At 33.5% G+C, this 12,949-nt stretch overlaps 1 protein-coding gene across 1 annotated transcript; it reads left to right on the top strand.

Moving 5' to 3' along the window:
* The first annotated feature begins 5,706 nt into the window (after nt 1-5,706).
* Nucleotides 5,707-12,359, top strand: LOC132180371 (TMV resistance protein N). The gene is given in 5 exon segments (XM_088516951.1): nt 5,707-6,212; nt 6,810-7,911; nt 10,199-10,474; nt 10,561-11,481; nt 11,604-12,359. Coding segments are annotated over 5 exon segments (3,546 nt in total). The 3' UTR covers nt 12,345-12,359.
* Nucleotides 12,360-12,949: the final 590 nt, after the last annotated feature.

Genomic DNA, 12,949 nt, shown 5'->3' with positions numbered 1-12,949 from the left:
GCAACTTTTACTATAAAGTCATATAAACTGATGTGGTAGTCTATAATTGATAAAGTAATTAGGTAAAAAATTTGACTTATCAATTTCTTTTAATTATTTCACCAATTAAATGCCACGGGCCATCATCGACCAATATATAGAGAGAAAAAATGGATACGAGGATTGAGAAAGTAGTGATTATTATACGTGCTACTGTGATTTTGAAAATTGCGAAGAATTTTGGACTTTGTTTTGTCTTTCGTGCCCCCATTTTCCCCTTAATTTCCTAATTGTTATGAGTCTTGAAAACTGGACTCGTGGTGCGATTTTGACTCTTGAAGAGAATGTAAAGCCTGAATTTATGGTGACAAGATTGAAGAAATTATGCTACCCATAACCAATTATCTTCATATTTGCATTAAGATTGGATGATGCGGGAAGGACGTAGTTCATTGTGTTCTTAGTTTTATTTAGGTTTTATTAAGATTTGATGATCCAAAGTTAGTCAAATTAGGTTTAGGCCTGGTTTTGTACGCGTATATAATGGGTTATTCAATTATTTTTTTATTTTTTTATTTTTTATATGTCCACACAAGAGGAGAAGAGGGAAAGGGGAAAGAGAGATTTAAACGAGTGACCTTCGCTTCATAACGCGCTGTCTCCAGCCGATTGAGCTATCCCTTAAGAGAGAATGGATTATTCAATTAGGAAAAAGAATTGTCAGTATTGAGAATAAAAGATGGTGGAATGAAATAATTATTTGTTTCTTTTAAAATGAAATAATTATCCTTATCCCTTAGTTTGGGGACAACATATATACTTTCATTAGAATCGAATAAAAATTACTAAAACCCAAATTAAAAATATATATATATATATATATATATATATATATATATATATATATATATATATATATATATTTTCAAATCCAAATAAAAAATCATTATTATAATTTTTTTTTTTTTTAAAAAAAAAAAAACTAAAATCAATCTGTCAAGGGTGGTCTGCTAAGGGCCACCCCTGACGACGCTTAGAGGTGGTCAATTTGTGACAATCCGTCAATCCCCGACTTCTATTATAGGTGGTTGGCCACTTAGAAGTTCTTCAAATTTTTATTTTTTTAATTTTAATTTAATTTAATTTTTTTATTTGGAGAAGACAATCCCCTACTTCTATTCCTGAAAGAATAACTATTCCTCTCATTTTTTAGGAGAACAGTTATTCGCCTGGGAAAAGATATTTCCTAGGAATAATGTGTAATTAAACAAAATAATAATTATTCCACAACAAAAGCAATTCCATTCCAAGAATATATTATGCAAACTAAATGAGCCTTGAGAGTTGTTGTTAATGAGCCTATTTAAATATGTTTTTGTACTTCGATGGATAGAGAGTTAATGAATAAACAAATTTTGATCTTTTAAGATGTGATTCTTCTTCTTCCTCTCTTTTTGTCTTGGTGGTGAGAATTCACTAATTCCTCTTTTTCTGTGGATGGTGTGATTCAATTTATTTTCTTCCAAATTTGTTTTTCCTGCCATTCTTATTGTTATTCAATGAGACATTGAATTGTCGTGCATCATTTGAATTTGGAGGGCATATTAGATGGAAAGTTAATCAAGCAACTCACTATTTAGTGAAAACAACACTCTACCATTCTTTAGACAAAGTATGGATGCAGGATAGTCCTGCTTTTATTCAAAGTATTGTCCTTTGCTGAGCAAGATGTCTCTTTTTGAGTTAATAAAAGCCTGAAATTATATATATATATATATATATATATATATATATATATATATATATATGATGTCCTAAAAGAGTAATTTTACAAACAAAAGTTGGGACAATCTTATCGCTGGCCAAAAAACAAAATTATATGGTTTTTTTTAATGCACTTATTTCACGTAACGTACGGTAATTAAGGTAAGTGAATAAGAGTTCTAACCAAAAAAGTGAATAGAGTTAACTGTATGGTATTACAAAAAAAAAAAAAAAAAAAAAAAAGAGTTAACTGTATGGTATTTCTTGTTTGCAACAAAATTGCATTAATTATTTCTTTTTTTTTTTTTTTTCTTTCAAATTTTACGATTCAAAACTCGTAACTTTTGATACAGGAAGCTACGATATAAGGATAAGGCTCATATTGGGTGAATTTTATGGATTGAGAACCCTAGAATTTTTTTTAAATTTGAAATTCATAAATTTATAAATTTCAGTCATTCATTTCAGCTAAGCGTTTAAAATAAGTCATATTTTAACATTTAATGAGAAAGCTACCCTCAAGGAATTTAATAAACCATATTTCCTTATTAAATACTAAAACATGACTTATTTTAGATACTTAAATGAGATGAACGGCTGAAATTTTAGACGCTTAAATTTAAAGGAAATATTAGGGGATCTCAATCTGGGATCTGGCTTACATGCTGTTATTAGCATGTATGCTATAGTGTAAGCAACGGTTAAGATTGAATCTGAAAGTTGACTTACTTTTAGAAGCTTTTAATAGGAGAGAGAAAATAAAAAAAGATTTTGACAGATTCAATCTTGACCGTTGCTTAAAATAACAGCATATAAGCCGGATCTTTCAATCTGAACTTTCTCAAAGGTCAAGTTTATGTCCCGATTGAGATCCCTTAAAATTCCTTTTAAAATATGGCTTATTAAATTTATTAAGGATAGCTTTTTCATTAAATACTAAAATATAACTTATTTTAAACGTTTAAATAAAATGATTTAAAAATTTAAAAATCTCAAATTTAAAGATAATTATAAAGAATCTCCATCCCTATCAGTTTTGACATCCTCTCCAATTTATTTGTATTCATTTAATTAATGCTCACCTATGCTTATCTAACTAATTGATGCTCACCTATGCATCAAACTTAATTAATGCTCACCTATTCAATATATTATTCAATTAATTCAATAATGTCCTTGTTGGCATTCAATATATGCCCACCTAGTATTTTTATGCTCACCGAATCCAAGGAAACTGATGCAAGAAAAGGCAAATTCTGTGCCGGGCATTCAATTAAATGAAATTTCATTTAATGCTCATCGAACTTAATTAATTCTCCTTCACTGCTTGTCCATCTGCAACTCAGAGTACACTCAAGTAAGTTATTTGGGACACAAATTTCCTCCAAATGTTCAACCAGTTTTAATAAATGTTTGTGTTTGAATTTTTTAAAAATTAATGTTTTGGTTCAAAAACAAAAAATTAGTACAAATGTGGATAATAAATGACTATTAAGAATATTAAAAAAAACATGAATTAGAATTCTCTCAATTTCATTTGAATTAGAGATATCCAGTTAGTTATAGTGGAGATGTATTTTTGTCTCCTCAAAAAGTAAAAAGACAAAAATACCCTTTCTACTATAACTAACTTCAGAATATCCAGTGCATTTGAACTGGGGAGGATCCTGTTCTAAAAAACATGTGTCTCTCACTTGTTAGATGACACTTGACATTTATTAGAGTGGATTGAAAAAAATTTATGTCCAATAATTTTTATGAATATATATCTGAAATTAAATTAAGCAATTCAGTTAAAGTGGTTGGCATTCAAACTAAGAACCCTAGCATTTCCAAAATATTATTTTGCATCTTGGATAGCTAGCTAATAGGATGGATGACCCTTTTAAGCATTTGCTTAGCCATAATATATAATTTGGTCCTTCAACTTTAATGCTAATACAATATTACTTATCATTTTACACGGAATGGATATTCTCAATTTCAAATGAAATGGAAAGGATCCTATTTCAAAGGACAGTCTACTGACATTGTAGCATTTCTCTATTACACATGCTAGTTATTTTTGAAAATTGAGAAGAATTTAGGACTTTTTTTTTTTTTTTAAAAAAAAGAGACTTTCGTGCCCCCTTCTTCTCCCCTTAATTTTCCGAGTATTAAAGAATTTGATGGGATTTTGAGTCTTTTTGACTCTTCAAACCAATGTAAATTGTAAAGCCTGAATTTATGGTAACGTTGAAGAAAATATGGTACCCATAACCAATTATCTTCAAATCCGCATTAAGATTTGATGATGCAGTACGGGACAGAGTTAATTGGGTTCCTAGTTTTATTAATTAATGAGATTATTAGTATTTAATTCTATGTTTTATTTAAATTTTAAGAGTTGTGTTATTTTATAATTTAAATAATGGACATAACCCAAAGTTAGTCAAATTAAGTTTAGGTCCTGTTTGGTAGACATAATGGATTATTTAATTAGGAAAAATAATGGTTATTACTTAGAATAAATGAGGGTGAAATAAAATAATTATTCTTATTTCTTAGTTTGGTGACAATACATGTATTCTCATTAAAGTTGAACCAAAATTATTAAAATCCAAACAAAAAAATGAATGAAAAAACCTCACATTTTATTATTTATTTATTTTTAAACCTAAATAAAAATTTATTATTATTATTTTTTAAATAACTAAAACCAATCTATCAAGAGGCGGCGACCAGGTGCCACCTCCAACGAAGCGTGGGATCGAGTGGCTGCGACTACCCTGAGGGTGTCTGAGGGTGGTCTTAGCCACCCACAAATGCAGACCACCCCCAGATTCCGTTATGGGTGGCCGACCACCCATAGTTTCTTCTGTTTTGATTTTTTGATTTTTTATTTTTTTTGGGTTGAAAAAACTTAAAAATTAATATGGATTTTTTTTTTTTTTTTTTTTTTTTGGCAAACTAATTCAATTTCTAAAGGAATAGCTATTCTTCTAAGTTTTTTTTTTTTTTTTTTTTTTTTTTTTTTTTTAAAGGAATATGTATTCATCTTAGTTGGGAAATAATTATTCTCATGACAATAGCTATTCCTAGAAATAATGTGCCAAGCAAATGAACAATTATCTCAAAGGAATAGTCATCTCATTCTAGGATCTTATTCACCGAACCAAAGAGTTTTTGTTAAGGCATATATTTAAATATGCTTTTGTATTCCATTGGAGACAGAGTTAATGAATAAACAAGTTTTGTTATTTTGAGGTGTGAATCTTTTCTTCTTCTTTCTTTATCTTGGTGGTGAGACTATGCTAATTTTTTCTTCTCTTTGGATTGTGTAATTTAATCCATCTTCTATTCCCTGTCCCTGTGTTATTCTTCCAAATTCGTTTTTCCACCAATTCTTTTTGTTATTCTATAATACTTTGAATTGTCCAGTATTATTTGCATTTGGAGGGCATATTAGAAGGAAAACTAATGAAGTAACCCATTATTAAAAAGCTAAAGATTAATTCAATGGTTGGGTGAAATTGTCATCTTAGTATTGTGAGATAATTGTAAAATAAAAATGTAGTTTCTAACATTATTCTTTCCATAATTGGTACTTATATTTTTATTTTAAGTAACTAATATTTAAAATTCATCCTACCTACTGATGTGAACAAAGTTTAGCGTTCACACGCTAAGACTCTATTCTTATATTACAAGCGACCATTATTGTCGTAATACTTTATACTTTTTTGGTGGGTAAGTTCTTACTTTATACTTTATACCATCATTTTAATATGCCATCAAATAAAAATAATTTTAAAAAAAAAACACCCACACACAAAAGGACAAGGAATTAATTGTCTTCTTAAAAAAACGAAAAGAAAAAAAAGGGTTGTTCTCTCGAAGTGGCCATTATGTAGAGTTGACCCCCACCCTTGTGAACTGCGTCTCCTTTGCCATTTACCACTTTTCCCCAATTCTCCTCAGGCCATGGCTGCCGGTGCCTTCACCTCCTCATCTTCTTCCTCCCATCCAAGCTGGGCCTATGACGCCTTCTTGAGTTTTAGAGGCGAAGACACGCGCAAGAACTTCACCGACCATCTCTATTTTGCTCTAAGAGATGCTGGAATCAACACCTTCAGAGATGACAACGAGCTTCGAAGAGGAGAAGATATTACATCCGAACTATTGTTGGCAATAGAAAGGTCCAAAATCTCTATCATCGTCTTCTCAAGAAACTACGCGGCTTCAAGGTGGTGCTTAGAGGAACTTGTGAAGATCATGGAGTGTCGAAGAACAGTGAGACAGCTGGTTCTACCTATCTTTTATGATGTTGAACCGTCGGATGTGCGCAACCAGATGGGTAGTTTTGCTCAAGCATTTTTGAAACATGAAGAGCGTTACTTGTTGGACATAGACAAGGTACTGAGGTGGAGGAGAGCTCTGATTGAGGCTGCTAATTTGTCTGGGTGGAATCTAAGAAACACTGCAGACGGGTAAGTGTGCTCTAGCCATTAGCCAATCATTTTTAGATCTTTAACTTTATTGATATAGATTTTAAATTTGATGGACAAAAATAATGATAATATATAGCAGGATGGAACCGTATTCCTTGCAATGTGATAGAAGTTAATGCTTAATCTTATTGGCTTCAGTAAGGAAGATGTCTAAATGTGATAGAGTTTATGTTCAATATACATAATTGTGGTTTTTTTTTTTTTTTTTCCTTTTACATTCTTTTGATTCGTTGTTTTGGTCCAATGTACATAACAAGAGGTATAGCTTTCCCTTTAGAAGTCTCAAGGTTTTGTTGGGATTTGATGTCCACATTTTTTTGTGAAAGAAAGGAAATTTTAGCAGCTAACTAAGTTGATGCTCACAAATGTTTACATAGATTCGCCTATGGAACATAATTTTAAGGTATCCAAAGTTTAATGTCTTCAAATTTGGCCCAAGCAGTATTTTAAGTACTAGCGTGTTAGGGGAAATGGCCAAAATAAGCTGAGTTCTTATTTGCCATCATGAAATATTTACTATTTTCAAATGGCTACTTTTATGATTTGACTCTACCTAATTTTCAAATTAATTTGCAGGCATGAAGCCAAATTTATTAGGAAAATCGTAGAAGTGGTTTTAAGGGAAGTCAACGGCAAGTACTTATATGTCACACTCTATCCTGTTGGAATAGATTCTCGCGTGCAAGCCATCACTTCATTGTTAAGGGTTGGAGCCGATGATGTCCGCATTGTAGGAATTTGGGGAATGGGCGGAATGGGGAAAACAACAATTTCTAAAGTCATATATAACAAAAATTTTCATAGTTTTGAAGGTAATAGTTTTCTTGCAAATATTAGTGAAACTTTTAAGCAACCTAATGGTCAGGTTCGATTACAAGAGCAACTTCTTTCTGATATCTTAAAGACAGGCAAGATAGAGGTGAATAATGTTGATAGGGGAATTACTATGATCCAAGAAAGACTTCGTAGTAGAAGAGTACTTGTTATACTTGATGATGTAGACCAGTTGGAGCAACTCAAAATTATTGCTAGAAGTCATGATTGGTTCGGCCCGGGAAGTAGAATTATTATAACTACTAGAGATGAGCAATTGCTAAAGGTGCTTGAAGTGGATGGAGTATATGCAGCCAAAGAAATGAGTGAAAATGAATCTCTTGAGCTCTTGAGTTGGCATGCCTTTAGGAATAGTTATCCCACCAAAGATTTTATGGACTTGTCAAGAAGTGTCGTTGCTTATTCTGGAGGATTACCACTAGCTCTTGAAGTTTTGGGTTCTTTTCTATTCTCTAGGAGCATGCAGGATTGGGAAGACACATTGGAGAAATTGAAAAGGATCCCTAATGATCAAATTCAAACAAAACTTAGAATAAGCTTTGATGCATTAAGTGACAGCTTTCAAAAGGATATATTCCTTGATATATCATGTTTCTTTATCGGAATGGACAAAGACTATGTTACACAAATATTGAATGCCTGTGGTTTTTCTGCAAAGATTGGAATTAGCGTCTTGATCCAGAGATGTCTTCTTTCAGTTGGTGAGAGAAACAAGCTCATAATGCATGATTTAGTTCGAGACATGGGAAGAGAAATTGTTCGTGAAGAATACCCCAAAATTCCAGGAAAGCATAGTAGATTATGGCTGCATGATGATGCACTTGATATATTGGTAAAGCATCAGGTACGAACTTCCACTATTAAAATATTGCAATTCATCCCTTAAAATGAATTTTTCTGTTTTGATATGCTCATTTAGTTCAGGGTTAAATACCTTTCCAGTACCTGTTATTTGCACCAAAATCAAATAGTCACATGGGTTTTCAAAAATATAACAAATGGTACATGTGGTAAGCAAATAAACCCTATTGGTGCCTACGTCAAGATTCTGTTAGGTTTTTCAATAGAACGCCACGTTACCATTACACATGGTGTGGTGCTTATGGTTTCAAGGCACCACGTGCTGTGATACTTGGGTTTTTGGGTGCCACATCATATTTTTTAAAATAAAAAACAAAAAACCCCCCCAAAAAAATGAGAGCCGGGGTGGCTGAACCACCCCATAGGAGGTGGCCGGCCACCCCGTTTGGCCTAGGGGTGGTTTGGCCACTCCTAGACGGCTGGCCTGGGGGTGGCCGAACCACCCCCTTGGGCTCTGCCACCCCCACACAACCCTTCCTGGGGGTGGCTGAACCACCCCCAGGCCAAAGGCCCGCTCTTAGTATTATTATTATTATTATTTTGGGTTTTTTGTTTTTTTGTTTTTAAATATGACATGGCACCCAAAAATCCAAGTACCACACCACGTTGCGCCTTGAAACTACAGGTACCCTGCCACGTGCAAGGGTGACGTGGCGTTACGTTAAAAAAACTAACATAATCTTGACGAAGGTACTGAGTCGGTTTATTTGCTTACCATAGGTACCATTTGTGACATTTTTGAAAACTCAGGTAACTATTTAATTTTCGTGCAAACCACATGTAATGGAAAGGAATTTAACTCTTTAGTTAAATCCACCAATTAAGTTGTATGAAAAGTATAGAATGTGCCATGCATGTGCGGCTAGACCTTACTAAATGACAGATTTACCCCTAACTTTTTTTTTTTTCTACACCTTTAAACCATCTCTTTTAACAAATTCAATAGATCAATCATTATTTTTGGACTCATGTGGGCCTTACATAAATTTGATGCTAGATTCATCCATTCACAATTTGGAGATAGTTGAAAGATGGTTGAAAGAATGAATGTTATACAAAAGGGCCATAGGGATTCTAAGTCTAAGCAACCCTACACTACGAACCTACTTTTTTGAACGTAAATCCACAATAATTCTTAAGAATAATTCAAGAAGTATGACCTTTTTCTCCCTTTTTATCTCATAAAGGTTGACTTTCAAAATCACTAATAAATTAAAATTAAATAGTGATGCATCCCAAATACAATGGTGATTTTAAAAGGCACATCACTTTTGAGGAGAAGAAATGGGGAAAGTCATACTTCTAACATTAATCAATTCTCAAAGTTGTAACCATTCATTTAAAATGAACTGTCATGGTTTCCCTATGTCATCTATTTGAATTAAAAAAATTTCAAGAAAAGGCTTCTTCCCACCCCCCCAAAGAGGGTGTTTGAACCACCTCTCAAGATTTTTGAGTGGTTGTCCACTCCAAGGAGGTGGTTAGCTCTTAGCTACCCGATAACAGACTTGAGGGTAGTGACCACCTCCTTAAGGCTTACAAGGTGGTCTGACCAAAGGAGGAATTAGAAATTTTAGTGTTGGGGAAAACTTTTTATAAAAAAAATTAGAGATTGAGGAAATTAATTTTTGCGGGTACCCCTCATAAAATTAATATATATATATATATATATATGGGAACTAGCTTATAGTGCCCCTCAAGCCATAAGTTAATTCTGCCCCTAGGTTTAGCTTGCCTTCAAGGCTTATGGAATGAAATCAGCCATGGCTCTTGAGCGAGCGGTGGGCATACAAAAGGCTTGAGGGGTGCTCTCTTTTGAGGTAGTTGTCTAAAGAAATCCTTCTTAAAAAAAAAAAAGTTAAAATTGATGATATGACAAAATCTTCACCATTTCTTTTTTTCTTTTGAACAAAACTAAGGGAAAAAGGGTCCCTTCCACTCTTCAAATAAGTAGAATTATTTTTTTTTTTTAAAAAAAAATTGTTTTCTATGTAATGTGCATAATTGTATTTTTGCACATCTAATGTGGGGTTTACTGGTATGATAATGTAAAATTGGTAACTATAGAATTTTTCATCCAATTTAAAAGAAAATATTAAGAGAGAGGGTAACCTAAAAGTGTTGCTTAGTTTGAGGGAGAGCTGTCACTTTATAAGTTTGGAACCTATTTGCACTTAGAGTGTTAGTTCGAGGGAGTATGTGTAGTTTTACTTTTATTTTTTTTCACAAGTACGTAAGAAAACTCTCAACTATAATCTTTTTCTTAGCAGGGACCAGTAAGAGTTGAAGGACTTGCTTTAAAATTTTCAAGAGTAAGTGAAGAGAATTTCAGTGCAAAAGCATTTATAAAGATGCAAAGATTGGGATTACTTCAACTTGATCATGTACAACTCACTGGAGACTATGAACATCTTTCCAGAGAGTTAAGGTGGCTCCGTTGGCATGGATTCCCTCATAAGTTTATGCCAAACAACTTTTATTCAAAAAACCTAGCTGCAATTGACTTGCGATATAGCAAACTCACACAAGTTTGGAAAAATTCCAAGGTATATTATACCCATAACCATTAAGCCATAAGTTTTAAAATATTAGGTGCTAATATTTTTGTTTCTTTCTTTTCCCATTTGTGCAGCAACTGTTCGGGAAGTTGAAATTTCTAAATCTTAGCCATTCCCATTACCTGACTCAGACACCTAACTTTGCAACACTACCAAATCTTGAGAAATTAATACTTAAAGATTGTACGAGTTTGTTTGAGGTTCACCAATCTATTGGAGATCTTAATAATCTTGTTTTGGTAAATTTGAAAGATTGCAGAAGTCTTGAAAGTCTGCCAAGGAGTTTCTATAGGTTGAAATCTCTTCAAACCCTCATTCTTTCTGGCTGTTCTAAATTTGACAATTTGGCTGACGAGTTGGGGGAGATGGGCGAGTCCTTGACAACGTTTCTTGCTGATAATACTGCTATAAGGCAAGTGCCATGGACCATAGTACAACTAAAGAACCTCAAAGAGTTGTCGCTATGTGGGTGTAAGGGATCACTATCTAAGTCACTCCCTTCACTCTTTTGGTCTTGGATATCCCCAAGGAAAAGTCCTAAGTCACTCAGTCTACCTACTTCACTACAAGGCTTGAACTCACTAACTGATTTATGTCTCGGTGATTGCAATTTATCAGATGATGCGATTCCTAAAGATATTGGGAGTTTAGGTTCCCTTCAATATTTAGATCTTCAAGAAAATCATTTTCATGGCCTACCATCAAGCCTTGGTGGTCTCTCCAAGCTTGAAATGCTCTTTTTGAATGGTTGCACAAAGCTTCGATCAATTCCAGATTTACCACTAAATTTGAATTATTTGGAGGCACCAAACTGCTCGGAGTTAGAAAGAATGCCAAATATGTCAAACATGTCAAATATGGAATTTTTGTTCCTCTCTAATTGCAAGAAATTAGTCGAGATTCCAGGCTTGGATAAGTTGTTGAAGTCCTTTATAGAGATTCAAATGTTAGGGTGTAGCAATTTAACAAATACTTTTAAACAAAGCATCCTACAGGTTCTCTCTCTCTCTCTCTCTCTCTCTCTCTCTCTCTCTTTCTCTCTTAAAATACGTATTTTTTTATTTTTTATTTTTCTTTCAAAGTAGTGCTTATATACATCATGGTTTTGATGGTACAGGAATGGCCCCAGAGTGGATTTAGTGTTCCTTTGGGCATTTGTCTACCTGGCAATGATATTCCTGATTGGTTTGAGTATAAGGATGAGGGACCCTCCGTATGTTTTGAAGTGCCTCACATTATTGATGGTAATATTGAAGGGTTGACTATATGCATTGTTTTTTCAACACGTCCTTACAAGGAACTAGTTATTTATTTTCCTACCAATAGTATTACAGTAGTCAATTATAGCAAGAGTACAATTAAGAGTGAAGTACCAGTAAAAATTTTTCGAAGCTTAATCACCCATGATGATGAAGATCATATTTGGCAAAACAATATTCCGAAATATAATTTCGGTAAGTCCAATTTGGAGGCCGGCGACAAAGTAGAGGTTACCGCACATTTTGAGTATGGAATCGTTGTCAAGAAGATAGGGGTTCGCGTAATATACGACAGGGTTATTAAGGGAAAAATGATTCATTATGCCTCTACATCGAATAAGAATGCCATTGTTGTTACTGACGATGGAGATGCGTCGACTATGCATCAGGTTGCGGTCAAGTCTAAAAGAGGCCTTGGTGATGATGAAGCATAATCGAGCCATGGTTGCTTTGATGATGAACAAGAGGCTAAAAGATTGAGGTGCGAACATAATCTTGATGATAAAGTAGAATCAGGCTATGGTTGCTTCGGTGATGATCGAGAGTTTAAAAGATTGAGGTGTGATCATAATTCTGAAATGAGTATAGATGATGATTGAAGGAAGAAAGCTCATATCCCATTAAGTACATTTCATGATTATTTCTCATTTTGACCCTTTTGATTTTCTCGCCAATTATTTGAATTATGAATCCGTGTTTGTTCAGATTTGATCTGTATTCAAAGATTTCAATGTTGATTCTCATTTTTATTTTCATCTTTTTTACATTGATTTTGAAGTTGTTCTGAAGATTTCTTGAGGCTTCGGTGGAGTACTTTCCATCTTCGGTGGAGTACTTTTGTTTCATTTTTAGTGAAAGAAGCATCAAAGGAGTCATCATGGATTCCTGGTCACTAAAGAGTCGTCTGATTGGTCAATGATGGAATCATAGAGGTTTTATTCTCTCTACTTGCTCTCTTCTTTGTTTTCATTGGTGAAAGGGGGCAAAAATGTATAGGAGAGAATATTTTGTCCTACATGTTAGGAAATTAATCCTATTTCTCAAGACCCGTGAGATGCGAAAAATAAAAAGAATGCGGAATAATAAAGATTAGGCAATCAAATCACATACGACACAAAGATTTAAGTGGTTCGGCTTAACAAGCTTACATCCACTGGTGGAGACGACCCGGAGAAAATTCACTATCAAAAGATGTAGTACAAAA

The sequence above is a fragment of the Corylus avellana genome, chromosome 5 (assembly GCF_965113065.1).
Source record: "Corylus avellana chromosome 5, dhCorAvel1.hap1.2, whole genome shotgun sequence".
Classification (NCBI taxonomy): Eukaryota; Viridiplantae; Streptophyta; class Magnoliopsida; order Fagales; family Betulaceae; genus Corylus; species Corylus avellana.
The sequence above is the reverse complement of the archived record's forward strand: the minus strand, read 5'-3'. Positions and strand labels throughout refer to the sequence as shown.